Source organism: Oryx dammah, unplaced genomic scaffold (genome assembly GCF_014754425.2).
Source record: "Oryx dammah isolate SB20612 unplaced genomic scaffold, SCBI_Odam_1.1 HiC_scaffold_1, whole genome shotgun sequence".
NCBI classification, from domain to species: domain Eukaryota; kingdom Metazoa; phylum Chordata; class Mammalia; order Artiodactyla; family Bovidae; genus Oryx; species Oryx dammah.
This window is the reverse complement of record NW_024070185.1, coordinates 3,880,308-3,897,406: the sequence shown is the minus strand read 5'-3', so window position 1 is coordinate 3,897,406 and position 17,099 is coordinate 3,880,308. Positions and strand designations below refer to the sequence as shown.

General features: G+C 39.7%; 1 protein-coding gene across 1 annotated transcript in view; it reads right to left on the bottom strand.

Moving 5' to 3' along the window:
* The window catches only part of GALNTL6 (polypeptide N-acetylgalactosaminyltransferase like 6), a 1,480,702-nt gene extending 1,476,005 nt beyond the window's left edge, over positions 1 to 4,697 (bottom strand). Inside the window, exon 1 of the mRNA XM_040229727.1 lies at positions 4,361 to 4,697. Within this exon, the coding sequence (XP_040085661.1) occupies positions 4,361 to 4,498 (138 nt within the window). The 5' untranslated portion in view covers positions 4,499 to 4,697. The remainder of the gene's footprint in view (positions 1 to 4,360) is intronic.
* Positions 4,698 to 17,099: the final 12,402 nt, after the last annotated feature.

The following is a 17,099-nucleotide window of genomic DNA, read 5'->3' as shown; positions in this document are numbered from 1 at the left end:
ATTTAAGATGTTTGCTGGAGAAGAAACATAGACATTCTTCCAGCTTTATGGTCAGGGTGACAAAGGAAAGCATGAATATGTCTGCATACACTCAGTCCCAGATATCTAATATCTTCAAATCACAAGATAAGTTTAAAATACCACAGAAGAAAGTTCTTGCCAAAAAGATGAATCCTCCTATCACAAGTGTGGTGCTGATTAATATTAGTAAAGTTGGACAAAGATGCTGAGAAATTTCAGGAAAGATTTATATATATATATTAACTCTCACATCTGTGGAGTACAATTTACTTGTGGAATTGATTAAAACCAAAATGTTACCTCACAATAGTTTCAACAGCCAAGATGTGATCTTAGGACTTTATGTACCTTGTTACAGCAAAAGTTTGATTAGCACTGTTTTATATATAGAAATTCTGAAGTACTAAGAAAGAAGAAGGTTCTACAAATTAAGTGACCTAAGTGTTCAATGTTGTTTTTGGTTTACTTCATGAGAAAAAATCCAGGCCAAACATACGCGTCTAAAATCATTCTGAACAATTCTGAAAATATGTCATTTAAAGTTCTGAGATTTTGATCTTTGTTTTAATCATTATTTTAAAAATTGCAAAACCTTCATATTCTGAATATTCTTGAATTGTTTTTCACTCATACTGAGTATTGAGTTGCATCTCAACTTAGTTGTTGAACTACTTTATAGCTGCTTTAAAAATATTAATCTCTTTAATGTATTTAAGGAAAGAGTATTTGGGGGCCCTTTTTATCGATACTTGCATAAATAATTAAAAAGAAAGGTATGATAATGCTAGATGCAGTAGTTTGCTCTAAAATATTGCTTTGCTCTAATTAACATCCTAAGGAATGGCTTAATTAAAATCTAAATATATAACCTTAATTCAAATGCAACTGAAACCAGAGAAGAGTAGAAACACAAAATCAAAAAGAAAGAAATTAAGAATTACTGTACAATAACCACAGAGTAATCACTTCAGTTGAATATAAAATTCATTACCAACAAATTATTTTTAAATAAATGTATATATTCCTAAACCATGTATAAATCATCCTAATAAAAATTAAAAAGCAACAAATAGAACTCAACTAAAAATAACAATTATCATTGATAATTTAACAACATAAGCAGGAAGTATAAAATACTTTATAAAATCATGATTTCTATAAAATTTTCATAAAATCTTAAAATTCTTAAAAGATTAATGTTTATTTCTGTAACTTGGTTCCATTTTGCAGAGCCCAAACAATAAAATTAGCCTTTTAAGTCTTCCGTTATTATAACTACTTTTTTGGTTCTCCTTAGTTAAATGAGTGGTAAACCTTTTAGATGAACAATTTAGGACTTTTTATTTCATGTATTTTCTGCATTATAGATGGGACAAATATTTAAATATTATAAGAATTATTTAAAATATTACTTTAAATCAGAAAGTACTGTAAATACAAATGATTAAGTTGTAACAGTATGGAAGACTTGAGAAAATATGTGTAAAATGCTAAGTATCGTGACAATGCACAGTTTCTGTCAATGCTTTCTCATTTACCTCCCTTTAGTTTATCTCAGAACATACCGATGCCATTCATACTGAGTGGCAGACAGACAAACTATTGGTGATGTGCTCTGATAAAATACAAGTCAAGAGGATCATCTTCACTTTAAAAGTATCATCCATTCCATGATTTTGTATTTCTAGAAATTATTTTCCTGCAAGCCACTATGAATGAAACTGTTTAAAACGTGAAGGTTTCCCACTGCTGGACTGCCCTTTTCCACAGAACGGCTGCAAAATGAGACTCTCCTTCCAGCCTGTGACTTGTTCTCAATCCCTTCAGTGCTGACCAGGGCCAATGAGCTGCACATTATCCTTACCTGGAGCATTTCACAACTAAGTGATAACTAAAGTGACAGATGGGTCTTGAAGAATAGTTAGTGATTGACCATTAAAATGCCTTTGTAAAGGAAATTACTAAATTACTAAATTTAAATAGCACGTCAAGTTATATACTTTAACTGAAAACTTACATATTTAGTTGACTTACTTTGAAACGTGGATACCTTAGTCAAATATTATATCACAATATTAAACATGCTTAATTCATCATTACAAGTCAATTTTTATTTGGTCAAGTATATATATATACATTATATGCATATAGATACATTTTTACATATGGCTTACCTCTTACTTATCAATGCTTGTATAATGATGTCAACATACCCTAATTTTCTTTACATTTGGGTTTAATAATAGAATAAAACCAATGAAGGTTTATCTTTTACTGCTTTACAATGAATTCTCTCTTTCAGTAAGTGATAGTTTCTACATTTCAACTTAATTTTGTATCTGTAAGAAAGCATCAGTTTTGAAATCATTATCTTTTTTAGGTTAAAACATACTGAAGCATGCAACTGGCATTCATTTCATGGCATAAACTGCCTTTTGTTTATTCTTGGTTTTAAAACTGCTAAGACTCTCCAGCTGGAATGCCACAGGATCCCCTCCAATCTTGATTATTTATTCCACACAGTACAAAACTTTGAGAAACAGCCCCTTCTCTCGCTGCTGCATGCCTTTCATATCCACTATTTTTTTACCTGATATTAAACATCATTTGCACCACCAAAGAAACAGGAGCAATATAGAGATTATAATAGGAGTGTTATAGAGATTATAATAACAAGCAAAGAGAGTTGGTTTGCCACACTCTAATTTTTTTTTGCCATTGAACAAACAAATTTCTCATTAAGGGTCAAAATCAATGGAGCTGGTGGGAAAGTTGTAAATACTTCATTAATAAGATTAATTAGAGTTTTATGTTAGCTATTCCAGCCAATGATTCAGATGGCTATTGTTAACTGAATGCAAGGAAAAATCATTTTGTTGTCATTTTGTCAATATTGGAATGGAAATTTTAATAAGAGTAGCTAATTTTAATAATTAACTACTAATATTAATAACATTCAGTTTCTCTTAAGGGTTGGAGAAATAAATGATCTATATAGGAAAAAAACGTTTCACATTCAAAGTATCAACCTTTTTTTATTGGAATGACAAAACAGAATATACTTCAAATCAAAGTCATTCACCTATTATAAAGGATGACAGTGATCAATAACGGAATGAAAATATGTCAGCATTTTCCCTCAAAATTCCAATCCACCAAAATTTATAAACAACTAGTAATCCTTAACATTTAAGAGACTGGTAACGCTTTACTTGTCATAATGAAAAAGCAGGTTACTTCCATATACTTTATAACTAAACATCCACTGTGTAAAAATAAATTCCACTTCGTTAAGTATAAGAGCAGATATTTTAATTGTCAGTAATAAATACTGTCATCCACAAATAGGCAATTTAAGCACCTTCTGTTTGTAGAAGGTACATAGTGTACATGGGTGATGACCCATGAAATTAAGATTATTCCCACTCCAAGGTGATGCACAGGACTAACTGAAGAAGTGTTATATCCATATCATGAAAAAGGCCGCATTCTATTGTTAAAAGTTTAACGGCAGAAGCTAGTTTATTAGTAAGCAAAGAATTTAACTATATTGAATTTCACCAATGTTCTGGAGAGGATATTTTGCTTTACTGTTAAGAAAGATAGTTATTTTGATCCATGTTAAGATATGACCCATGCACCCACTAGTAGACTGCATATTAAGTAAAACATAAATGTGGGGTGTGTGTCTGTGTGTCTGTGTACACACGTATAACTCCACTATATGGTGTTTCCGACATGAAGGAGAGCTTTTAGCAACAAACAGTTACCACAGACTGTGAAACCAAACGACCTCCTTAGTAACTGCCTGAAGACCCCACACACTACCTTAGCAACAGGGCAGGAGACACAGAGACTTTACCTTTCTGCATAGCAAAAAAAAAAAAAAAAAGCTGTTGCTAAGCAAAAATATAGAACATTGTAACTTGGTTTTTGAGAACCACTTCACAAGTTTCACGATTTAATCGGCCCAGTTGACTTTAATATAGACACACAAACTCCGGGAGAAGCAAACACAAATCTCTGAGACTAAACCTGTACTATATATACATCTCCTTTCACGAATAAGCAGTTACCCCTCATGTAACCTCTAGATCAACGGAGAGGAGCTGTTTCTTCCTTTTGACCTCTCATCCTGCTTTTTCACTTTATTTTGCATTCCACCCATGTTATTGGTCGCGCTCTTAAAAAGACTACTTGCTTAAACCCCAAAGTCTCTAGAGGATTGTAATCTCAGCTCTGCCAAGACCTGGGAGCTGATGGCAACTCGGCACACCTGCCTACGGTGGCCGGCTCCAGGCTCCTGCCCCTCCGGGATCCTTCTCTGCGCAGCACTTACCTGCGGCTCCCCGGGCTCAGGGGATTTCACCAGGTGCTTCTCCTTGTATAGAGACCAGAGACCGATATTGGGCAGGAAAATTAAAGCCGCCATGAATAACAAAGTCATCTGCAGAAATCTCTTCTGTTTCCTCTTCATCGCAAATGGTAACAGAGAAGAAAAGTTACAGGAGATGGTTCCCTGCCCGACTCTCGTTTGAATCCAAAGCACCAGAAACTGAGGAGAAGCTAAAAACTTTTTGCTGCGTGCTCAGCACCAAGGTGCACGATTGAAGGGGAGTTAGGCATCGGCAGAAGCAACGCAAAGTTAGTTTCCCCCCAGAAAACTATGACGAAGGCATTAGCTATTGGCTCAGAAGTCAATGACTCCACTGAGGAAATCATTAAGTCTATCGACCTCCAGTAAAAAGCCACGGAGTAAATATGAGCCTTCCAAAGACTAATCGTAAGTTATGAAAAAGTCAATAGCATGCTGGATCCTTAAGAAAACGGTCGGTTTGGGGTTTCCCCCTCTGCGTGGGAGGGCTGGGCTGCGGAGAGGGCGGGCAGGAGGTCTGCGTGGGAAGCGGCTCGGCCCTAGCAAGTGGCAGGAAGGAAAGTGCTCGCTCTCGACCCCAGCACATCACCTTTCTCGTCTTGCCAGGACGTCTCCTCCTGCGCTCGCCCTGGAAGAAGCCACCGAAACTCAAGTTCAAGTCCTTCGGTGGCCAGCGCGCCGGCGGGCTCCCGGCGGTCCGGGAGACACGGTGTCCCGGGCAGAAGTGCTATTTGGAGAGAGGTCCGAGCACTCCCGGGCGCTCACGCGCCGCGCCGACCCTCGTCGGCGGGCAGCGGCTGGGCGACCCAGGTGCCCGGGGTCAGGAGGCTCCGGAGGTCGGCGGAGGCGCCGCGCCGTCTGTGCTCGCGCGGCACCCGGGCTGCGGTCCTCCGCCAAGCGCGGGCCCTGCCCATCAATCGCTCCTCTTCCTCAGCAACGCTCTCGCGCCCGGGCGCTCCTGTTAGCATCCTCTCCCCGCGACGGAACGAGCCCAGAGGAACATCGCCGCACTTGGAAGGCGAAGCTCTCCCGCTCCCCGCGCCGAGGAGGGAGGGTGGCGCCCGAGCCGAGCGAGGCTCTCGGGGCGCGCGCGCGGAGGGCGAGGTGGCAGAGGCGCGCGCTGCTCCCGCCGCCGTCGCCCGGGGCCCGCCTGCGCGGGGACGAGGCTGTGCCGGCCACGTGCGGGAGCCCGGGCGGGCGGGGAGGGCAGTCCCCCGCCGCCAGCTCCTATATAAGCTCGCCGTGACGCGGAGAAGCGGAGCAGGGCGACGCCGCCGCCGGACCCGGACTCCAGCTTCTCGCCTGTGAGGTCTCCTCTCTCTACCCCGGCCGTTCGCGCGACCTCGGACCCCTGGAGGCCGGCGCCCCAGCTCGCCTCACGCCAAAGGCGCCAGACCGGAGATGCGGGGGGCGGGGGGCCGGCTGGTCGCGGGGTTTCCGCGGGCTCCTCAGTGGTGCTGGCGGGCGCGCAGGCGAACCGAGCCCGGCGATCCTGCCCCGGGGCACCCAGGCCGCCCGACCAGGTGCGCGACGACCCCGGGGGAGGGCCGGGACTGCGACGCGAGGCCGGGGGGAGGCTGCGGCTCCTGGCCTCGGCTTCCGGAGCTGCACCGTGGAGCCCCGGCGGCTTACCTGAGTCGGCCTGCGCCTCGGCCGGGTGAGATCGCGGTGCCGCCGCCTCCCCCGCCCCGCTTGTCCGCGCTCAGCGCTCGCGGTCGCGGCGGGGCCACCTGTCCCTTTGCCCTCGCACGCACCTCCCGTGGTCCCCAGGCCGAGTTGGGGTCGAGCCTGGTCTCGGCGGGAAGGCCTCCCCCTTCTCCCTGGCGCCGGCATGCGCCACCAGCCCTGACCGCACACGCACGAACCTGTGGCCGCGTCTCCAAGGGACCTGCGTGCCTGGCACGGAGTGGGGGCACTCCCGGGATCCGGGGCTCCTAACTCCTAGAGGAAGGGGGACTTGCAAGAGGCGACAGACAGAGCCGCAGCTCGCGCTATGTCAGCCTGTCTAGAATCGAAAGAAGCGCCACGGTCACCTCTTTGTTACAACTGGAGGTGATGCCCGCAAGCTTGGGAGGATAGGACGGCGGGTCCAGGAGGGTCCTTTCTGCCTCTCCCCGTCCTCTCTTACATCCCACTCCCGCTCCAGGTCCCCTCCCCTCCGTCTGCTGCCCACTTCTCTCCCTCTCTCCTGTCTCACCTGATGAAGACATAGACGTGCATGAGTGTGAAGACACTTGTTTTCAGCTCCTTGCGTTATAATTTTAAAATCTATCTGAACAGTACATACTGACTGACTACATGAGTAGAGCTCCGTGCGTCAGTATTTGCTTCTGTGAATTACTTTCATTTCAAGAGTATGTAAACATATTCAATAAACAATGCCTGAATATGTCATTTAGGTAAAGACCAGTTACCGTTTCATTTTACAGAAGTGCAACTTCGGAATCTGGAGAGGATGGGACATAATTCTTCACCACACACACACACACTCATACACATACACATTCACACTCGCTCTCTTCTATACGCTGCATAATTTTCTAACCTCCTTTTTGTCTCTTAGCAAGTGCCATTCTGAAGCATAGAAATATGAATTCTGGGAAGCAGCAAAACGGAGAGGTTTGCTGGGATTGATGGATCCTGAAGGAAAAGATTTTGGAAAACTATTAATATTTAAATATATAATATGTTCTGTCTTGTACATAGCATTATTAACAAAAAGTTAAAAACCTCAAAGATACCTTTGATATTAAAATAATTTAAAATCCTTCATATTTTAAATAATGCAGTTTCTTTGTGCCTTAAAAAAATAAACAAGTCCTGACCACAAATAGACATATCATCATTCTGTTTTCTAAATCCAGGATTCTGACTTCAACCATGCCTCATCATTGTTATTCAAGTGAATTGTCCTGCAAGCAGTACTTACTCTGGGAACCATGGTTAGTCACAGTGAATGGGTGTACCTGTTATTCCCTACATGAAGTACATGCAGAGCCCATGGGATTATTATGCTTTTACAGCATAGCTCTAGGCAATCAGTTCCCACCCTCCATTTTACTTATTCATTTACTTACTTATTTAGTTATCATCTCTTTCACAATTCCACATGTAAATTTCTAACAGATGACAATGTTCCTAACTAAAATTGGTATTTATTTTAGCTTGTTACAAACAAAAAAAACTTTATGTGACTCTGAATTCCTTTGTTCAGATAATCCAGGTTAAATATATATATATACAGATGTATTTTAATTGGTCATTAATATTAATCTAATCTAATTCTCTGTCTTTAAATTCCTGTTTATATCCAGAGACACCCCCTTAGAACCCTTTTGTTCCTTCATTCTGTTATGACTCAATCTGGAACCTCAGGTAATCAGAGCCCCCATGTACCCAGCACTGTGTTAATACTACTGGAACACATGAGGAAAAAATAAAACAATAACTGGGACCTTGAATAACTTACATTCTAGTTGAAAATACAACATAAAGGCAACTGGAGAAATACAGAAGCTCAGCTGTTTGTGTTAACCTTCTGTTGAGCCAGGTTCTGCTTTGGAAGAGGCAGAACATTGCTTCCTTTTAAGCTCTGCTCTAAAATTTGGTGACTTAAAACAACTATAATACTCAGGATTCCATGCATTTGGCTAGGCTCCACTGTGTGGTTCTGCTTTCTCAGATGTGAATGTGGGCTGGGGCTGGGTTTGACCCCTACCTGGCCGGCAGATCACCTGGGATGCTGTTGGTTGGACTGAATTTGAAAGAGAAACATTTGCTCATCATTTTTCCGTGTTAACATTTCCCCTCCGAATTTACTGGTTTAAAGCTTTCTATCTGAAACTGGTAAGTCTGGTCAAAGTCAACTATTTGAAAAACCAAAAAATGGTCACCAACAGTCTCCTGGGGTTGTGTTTTTACCTGAACTCTACCGAGTCACAAAATAATAAGCTTTATTAATAAAATAACAAATGTTATAATGCTGGAAGAGAAGATTAAAAAGTAATTGATTTTTAAGATTATACTATGGTACATTATCTAACTTTTAAAATAGTTATATTGAAATTTATCAGTGAAATGGTTTATACTTAGTTTTACCTTCTGTCTAAATATGGTAGGATTTAGTTTTATTTAGATTTGCCTTTTCCAAGTTTTTATCAGAATCACAGATACTAGAGCATAAAGGTAATATATCTAGAAATAGAAATATATTCTGTTCTTCTTTAACCCAATAACAATACCTGGAGTATAAAAATGCTTAAATTGTTCCCTCTGAATAAACAGGGTACTTTATTATAAGGATACCTTTAGCTAAGTTGTTTTTTGCAGGGGAGAGGGTGGTCTTCCAGTGAAAATTGGGAATGATTATATTAATAATAGTTATAATAAAAGTAAGTTTAAGTTATGCTATTCATTTTTGTGTCATTAAATTAAGACACAGGTTAACAGGAATCTTCTTCAATCAATTTTTCTGAAATTACAATGTTTGCCACTACACAATAAAGAGAAATAAGAGCCAAGTATAATTTTAAAATGTGATATCTCCCTCTCACTACATCACTGAAATTCTTCAGCAAAAAACCCAAGTCAATTTCTATATATTTGCAAATGCTGCTGGGTAGAAAGAAGATACAAACCCGAACATTCTCACAGAATTTTCAGTACTACAAGGGACTTAAAAAGTGTTTGCAATTAAGTGTGGTGCAAATTAAAAAGTGACAAATGCTAACTAAAAGAAAAAGGAGGTTATTTCTTTTTTGGCCTAAATATTTTCAAACTAGAGAAGTTCTTCACTTTGTGGCATTTAAGTTCTTAGTCAGCAAGTCTACCTCTAAATATCTTTATTCCTCTACTAACAGAATATATCTTTACTCAACTATATTTTCTTTCCCTATACATTTAATTCCCTGATAGCTCAGACAGTCAAGAATCTGCCTGCAATGCAGGAGACCAGGGTTCAACCCTGGGTTGGGAAGATCCTCTGGAGAAGGAGATGGCAACACACTCTAGTATTCTTGCCTGGGAAATCCCACGGACAGAGGAGCCTGGAGGGCTACAATCCATGGGGTCACAAAGTCAGACAAGACTGAGTCAGCACTCACAAGTGCTCTAAAATATTCTGTGTTTTGATGAAAATACTATGAAGTTTAGCCTAAGTAAAGTATCAGAAACAGACTTGATTTGGGAGGATTGCTCTTCTTAATCTTGGAAAGTAGACTGTTCAATTAGATGCAGCTCTTTTTGTGATTTACTAAGAAAATAGAAATATTATGAAAAAGATTAGCTCATGAATGAGATCCCATTCTCGGTAGGCTTATGCAGATTCTCTTTTGCCTATATGAATGAAACTTTAGAAAAATTAGAAAATTTTAGAAAAAAATCTTGATATTTCAGAAAACATCTGAGCTCAGTATACCAAAGCAAAAAATTGAGTATATAAACAGATTTTTAACCTTCTGTAAAATAGTTATAGTTCTGATTAAAAATCCTAGGTTATAATCTTTTTTAAAATAATATTTTCTCTTTATAATATGATTAAGCTTTCAAATAAATTTTTCCCATTCCGTAATGAGAACTTCAAAAGTAGTTTCAGGAAAGAAACTTGGACATTTGTGAAACAGGAATCATAAATGTTTACATCTGTCAATCAAATAGATAAATCAATAGAAATGTATACAGGTAAATGGATATTTTGATAATAAGGATTTAAAAACTACTAGTTTTTTTGACCAAGGCTTCATTGAGAATTGCATGCAAGGATTCAAAGACTGAATCTGTCCATTGCAATTCATGAAAAATATCAAAATAGCAGCACTATGTCAAACTGCTAAGGAGGAAAATGCAAATAGATGCGAAAACCTGTACTCACTATACACTGAGACATGCTCCCTTTATACCTAGTCAGTAGCAGAACTCATCAAGATAAAATAAGAACATTTTTCACTAATCAGTTTTCTCTAATACCTAAAGAGAAAGTGTTAGTCGCTCAGTCGTGTTTGGCTCTTTGTAACTCCATGGACTGTAGCCCACCAGGTCCCTCTGTCCATGGGATTCTCCAGGTAAGAATACTGGAGTGAGTAGCTATTCCATTCTCCAGGGGATCTTCCCAACACAGGTATCGAACCCAGGTCTCCTGCATTAGAGGCAGATTCTTTACTGTCTGAGCCACTAGGGAAACCCTCTAATACCTAAACTTTAAACTAATTAATTTTTAAATAAAATATCCATCCTTTTATCTTCTTTCCAAATTGAAAATACTCATTTAAAAATATTAAATCTGTATATATGTTTGCAAACATTTGTACAATTTTAACAGTACCGATCCAAATTCTCTTTGGTACTTGAAAATATGGTGTGTTTCTAAAATAGTGGCTACTTTTCTATCCTAATCATCCAGGAAATCAAAGCCAATAAAATATTTTATTCCTCAGTTCAGTTCAGCTCAGTCACTCAGTCGTGTCCGACTCTTCGAGACCCCATGAATTTCAGCACGCCAGGCCTCCCTGTCCATCACCAACTCCCAGAGTTCACTCAGACTCCTGTCCATCGAGTCAGTGATGCCATCCAGCCATCTCATCCTCGATCGTCCCCTTCTCCTCCTGCCCCCAATCCCTCCCAGCATCAGAGTCTTTTCCAATGAGTCAACTCTTCGCATGAGGTGGCCAAAGTACTGGAGTTTCAGCTTTAGCATCATTCCTTCCGAAGAAATCCCAGGGTTGATCTCCTTCAGAACATGCTGTAAATGCTCGATACATAGTTTTTGAATGAATAAATATGTAAATAAATGTATACCTAAACATTATCGTTGCCTGTGGAGAATTCAGTTCAGTTGATCAGCAGTGTCTGACTCTTTGTGACCCCATGGACTGTAGCACGCCAGGCATAATCATGTTGAAAATTCCTCAAATATTTCATACCTAAATACGATCCTACAGCTTGCACCAAAACTATATACTCAGATAGCTTGTCAAAGTCTTGCTAAAAGACTTACAATGTCACTGTGACCCACGTCCTGTATACCAACCTCATCCTATACAATTCAACTGCAAAACTGCTCATTGTATTGAAATAAAATCAATCTCCCTGGACAGTAGTCCCCTTCTATGCCTACTATCCACCCAGTATACATCCAATCCCTTTTCCACATGACAGTATTTTCCTCACTTGATGATATTGTGTTTAGTAAAGTTCATCCATAGAGCCTATAATGTACTTGGTAACATTTTCAATATCTTTTAATCTTGATTGAGAGTAAACTTATTAGCTTATTTTTACAAATATATAAAAATAATTTTCATGAAGTAAATAAATTTACTTTCAGGTACATAATATGTAATCTTTAATTGGGTGGAAGCTTCATTCTCAGCCCAATCCTCTTTCTTTCATCCTTTATGAATGCAGTTTCCTGGAATATTTCCTACTAAATCTCCCATGACCAAGATACAGTATCCAAATCTACTTTTAACTGTGATATTTTCTCAACCCAGAATGTGCAGAATCAGTAATTCTATATTCCTCTGTAATATTCTACAGCAGTGGTGATATTTTCTTCAGATTATAAGCATATATTAAGTAGTATTATAAAACCACTTTGAAGATATTTTCTAAAAATGACTTAAGGACTTTTCATGGTCCCTGTTTAATTAACACTGGTAACATACTTTGTAGAAAGTATTACTTAGGGAGGAATAAAAATAATATATTCAACAGCTATAATGGCTGCTTTTAATGTCAAAACATTGAAATAAAATCCCCATAATATTATGTCTATAGTATTAAAACCTCATAGATTACCATTAAATCAGCAGTTAAATGACCACCTTTTTTCCCAATATTCATTTGGATAATTTGGCAAAAGATGACCTAGGAAAGGACAGTCTTAATGGTTAAAATGAAAGTGTGAATTCGGATTTACAGAGAGTGGAAGTAACATCAAATAGAAAACGATAATACTCTGACTCCCTGATTTTCGATTTCCGTCTCACTTGACTTTTTGCTGGCTAAGATCTATCTTGCCAAGATAGTGCCCCACTGTTCATCATTCACCTATCGTGTTATAGGCTGGACTTAAGGAAACTGACATTCTGTGAATAAACCAGGCATCCAAAGAGGTCTGGAGAAAAGGCCTTTGTACTGATGGAAAAGGTCCAAGAGTGTTGTACCTCTTCCCCCTTGTTGCCCTCACTCCAGGTACAGTGGCTGAGGCTGTGTTCCTGTGCTTCTCTCCTCACTGCTTCACAGTGAGATTCAGGAGTTTTTGTGTGGCTATTTTCTGAGATAAAAATGTGACTGTTTTCTCAACAAATTCCAAATATTCATGAAGTAGAAAAAGATGCACTTGTATACAGCAAAAATTTGTTGTTCTAGTTTTTATTTGACTACATCCTCGTTTCAACATCCTCAGTTTTCCTAGAACAGTGGTACGTTAATTTCAAAATATGCTGTATAAAAAAGAAAAAGCAGATTTATAAATTACCCTTTGTCCCTTAAGTCTATCAAGACCCCACAGATAAGGTAGGAGATTCATGAGTGATCCCTTTTTTTTGAATAACTAAGGACATCTAACTATTTTAAGTAAAGTTTTACTTCATTCAATTTTCATATAACTCTTAGGCTTCCTCTAAGTGTAAGCCAGTCTTTTAGGTAAGTTTCATACAATAGTAAACAAAATAACATTTTCTGTTGTCATAGATTTTACATTCTAATGTAGGGAGAAAAATTAAATTAAAAAACTAGATGTTAAAAATAGATGCAACTAGAGAGTATCATGGAAAGTGAAGAAAGTCAAAGACAAATACCATATGATGTCACTTCCTTGTGGAGTCTCAGATATGACAGAAATGAACCTATCTATGAAACAGAAACAAAAGCAGGGACATAGAGAATATACTTGTGGTTGCCAAGAGGGAGCAGGGTGGGAGAAGGTAAGAGTGGGAGTTTGGGATTAGCAGATGCAAATTGGTATAGAATAGATAAACAACAAGAGCCTGCTATAGAGCACAGGGAACTTTACCTGATATCCTGCAACAAACCATGCCGCTGCAGCTGCTTAGCTGCTTCAGTTGTGTTTGACGCTGTGTGAGTCCATGGATTGCATGCAGCCCACCAGGCTCTTCTACCCACGGGAATTCTCCAGGTGAGAATACTGGAGTCGGTTGACATTTACTTCTTGAAGGGATCTTCCTGACCCAGGGATTGAACCTGGGTCTCCTGCACTGCGGGCAACTTCTTTACCACTGAGTCACCAGGGAAGCTAGTGACAAACTATAATGGAAAAGAATATGAAAAAGCTGTTAATTACAGCTGTATAGCAAAGAGACTCAACTATCTATGTACATATAGATACCTATATATAGATAGCCGATATCTGTTTATCTCTCTATCTAAATAGATAGATAGAAAGCTTAGTCCTTTTGCTGTACAGCAGAAATTAGTACATCATAGTCCAATTTCAATCAATAAAAATAAATTTTAAAAAATAAGCAGAAGAACTGAATAGACATTTTCCCAAAGAGGAAATGCAGATGGCTAACAAGACATGAAAAGACATTCAACATCACTAATTATCAGGGAAATGCAATTCAAAACCAGAATGAAATATTATCTTACATCTGTCAGAATGGCCATCATCAAAAAGAACACAAATAACAAGTGTTGGTGAGGATGTGGAGAAAAGGGAAATTGTTGGTAGAGATGTACATTGGTGCAGTATATGGATGTTACACACATATATATCCAAGATACAACTGTAAAATCTTATGAAAAAACCTGAATGGATGTTTCCTGCGTAAGAAAAAATGAAATTTTGCCATTTTAAGCATGAGTGGACTTGGAGGGCATTATGCTAAGTGAAATAACTCAGACAGAAGAGACATAGGATATAATTTATATAAGAAATCTAAAAAATGCAACAAGGCCTTCCCTGAGAGCTCAGTTGGTAAAGAATCCACCTGCAATGCAGGAGACCCCAGTTTGATTCCTGGGTTGGGAAGATCTGCTGGAGAAGAGATAGGCTACCCACTAGTCTAAATAGTGTGAGCCACTATATTTTGTACCCGTAACTTGTATCATACCACTGTACACCCACAATATTTCAGTACAAAGCACCATATATCATAAAGTGAATGGCGTAGTAGAAGGTTGACTAGTACAGTAAAGGGAACAAGCACAGGAGGGAACAGAGAAGGGAGGTCAGAGTAAAACATTCATAAGCTGAGCTGTAAGGCAGGGACGTCTCTGTCTAGAAGATGACAGCTAGGCAGCCTTGAAGGAGAAGTGGTCAGAAGCAACAAATGTAGCAAAGAGCATCTCAAACAAATGGCATAGAAAATGAAAATGTCTGGAGGAGGGATGGTGCCCGATATGTTACCTGGAATTAACATTGCAATTACTTTTTCATTAGATAAGCTATTGGGTTGGACAAAAAGGTCACCCCTGTTTTTCTCTTAAGCGCTTACAGAAAACTGAAAGAACATTTGACCAACCTAATATGCCTTCCTTCTCCCACAAATAAACAAATAATTTCTAAACAAATACTTTATTTTTAATTACTTGTTTTCTGTTCATTAGTAACTGTGGCATGAAGTAGGATATTGACATTTTCCCCCGCCCTCTGGTGAAAAGCAATTTCTTGCTATAGACACATATATTTATGCACATTTATATGTACATATATTTATATCATTTACTTTACATATTTATATGTATATACACAAATATATAGGCCTTCCCTGGTGGCTCATATGGCAAAGGAGATGCAATGCAGGAGACATGGGTTTTGATCCCTGGGTAGGGAAGATCCTCTGGAGGAGGAAATGGCAACCCACTCCAGTATTTTTGCCTGGGAAATCCCATGAACACAGAAGCCTAGCGGGCTTCAGCTCACTGGGTTGAAAAGATCTGGACACAACTTAGCAATTAACACGCACACACATATACACACACACACACGCACGCACACACTTGCACATCTGTGTATGTAAAGACTTGTTCTTATACACATGTGGGTGGGAGATAATGTGTGAAACCCATTTTTCTCAATGTTCTTCTCAAAGTAATCAATAGCCAAAGCTTCTGAAGGTGTTATAAAGATGGATAATGATGATAATAGTGGCAAATATTTTTCAAGAGCTGGCTATGCATCAGGCATTTTCTAAATGATTTACACATATTCACACAGTTTTTGAACAACTGTCCTCATTTCAGTGATAAGAAACTGAGGCATTATTATACTAAAGAATGCAGAAAGTTACACACAAATATCTGAGAAAATAGTGTTATTGTCCAACTGCCTGAGTAATTCATATTATTCTTTCAAATCACAAAGTATTTTACCTAGGTAGACCCATGTGCGTACATTCATGTACAGTTTGAGAACGTTAAGAGAATAGGTTCCCACTGTTTGGTTGTTGTTTAGTCGTCTAGTCCTGTCCAGCTCTTTATGATCCCTTCAGCTACAGTCAAGCAGCTCCTCTGCCCATGGGGTTTTCTTACTGGGTCATTCTGGAAACAATTAACTCAGTGCTCCAAGCAAGGCTGACTGTAGAATGGAGGCAGCAGTTTCCATGGAAGCTATCTGCTGTCCTGCAAGTAGGCAACAGTGAGCCATCTAAAAGCATCTAAGAAGGAACTGATATATATGATGGGGTATTTTGGAGAATTCCAGTGTCAGCAGATGGAGCATGGTTTGCTTTATGAAAACTGAAAATAAGGATAGCAAACCAGAGGCTAATGAACATTTCAGTTATAAGATAATGATTCCCTAGGGTAAGAGGTCAAGCTTCCCAGATGGCTAAGTGGTAAAGAATCCCCCTGCCAATGCAGGAAATTCAGGAGATGCAGGTTTGATCCCTGGGGTGCAAAGATCTCTGGAGGAGGAAATGGCAACCCAGTCCAGTATTCTTGCCTGGGAAATCCTGTGGACAGAAGAGCCTGGCTGGCTACAGTCCAAGGAGTTGCAAAGAGACAGGTGCCACTGAGCAGGCACGCAGGGTAAGACATTAGCATTGGGAAGTGGAAAGAGGGGCCAGAGGAAGGGCACGCTGTAAAAGAGAAGTTGAGATTTGGTAACAACTGTGTGTTGTGGAGAATCCCAAGTACAGTGAAGCCTGGTGGGCTGCCGTCTATGTGGTCGCAGAGTCAGACACGACTGAAGTGACTTAGCAGCAGCAGCAGCAGTGTGCTGTGGAGGGAGAGGTGTTGAGTGAAAAGTCCTTGCTTTATCCTTCCAGCCGACCCTCAGCTTTGCACCCACAGTACACAAGTCCCACACTGCAGCTCAGTCAGCTTCATCCTTAGGGAAGAGAGATTCAACAAACAAAAATCATTCTTATAGTAAAGGCACTGCTTAGAATGGGAAAAAAATTAAATTTCTACTATCTAGGGAGCAAGCCCATTTGTATTTTAATTTTAGAGCCTGGCATGATGGACAATGAGATGTCAGAATGAGGAATGCAATGCTAGGACCAGGGTTTCATAAAATGAGGGAAATCTAAACGAGCAAGTCAGTTTGCAGAAACCTCCTTTTTCTGTGACTAAATACATACATTCTGAATTCAAAAAAGAAAAACATTGTGCTATGTTTCTCAATAATATTAAGCCAATACTCTCATAATCCATGGGGTCGCAAAGACTTGGACACGATTGAGCAACAAACACTCACTTTTCTCACTAATAATTTTTCAGAATAGAATCAAATGTCAGT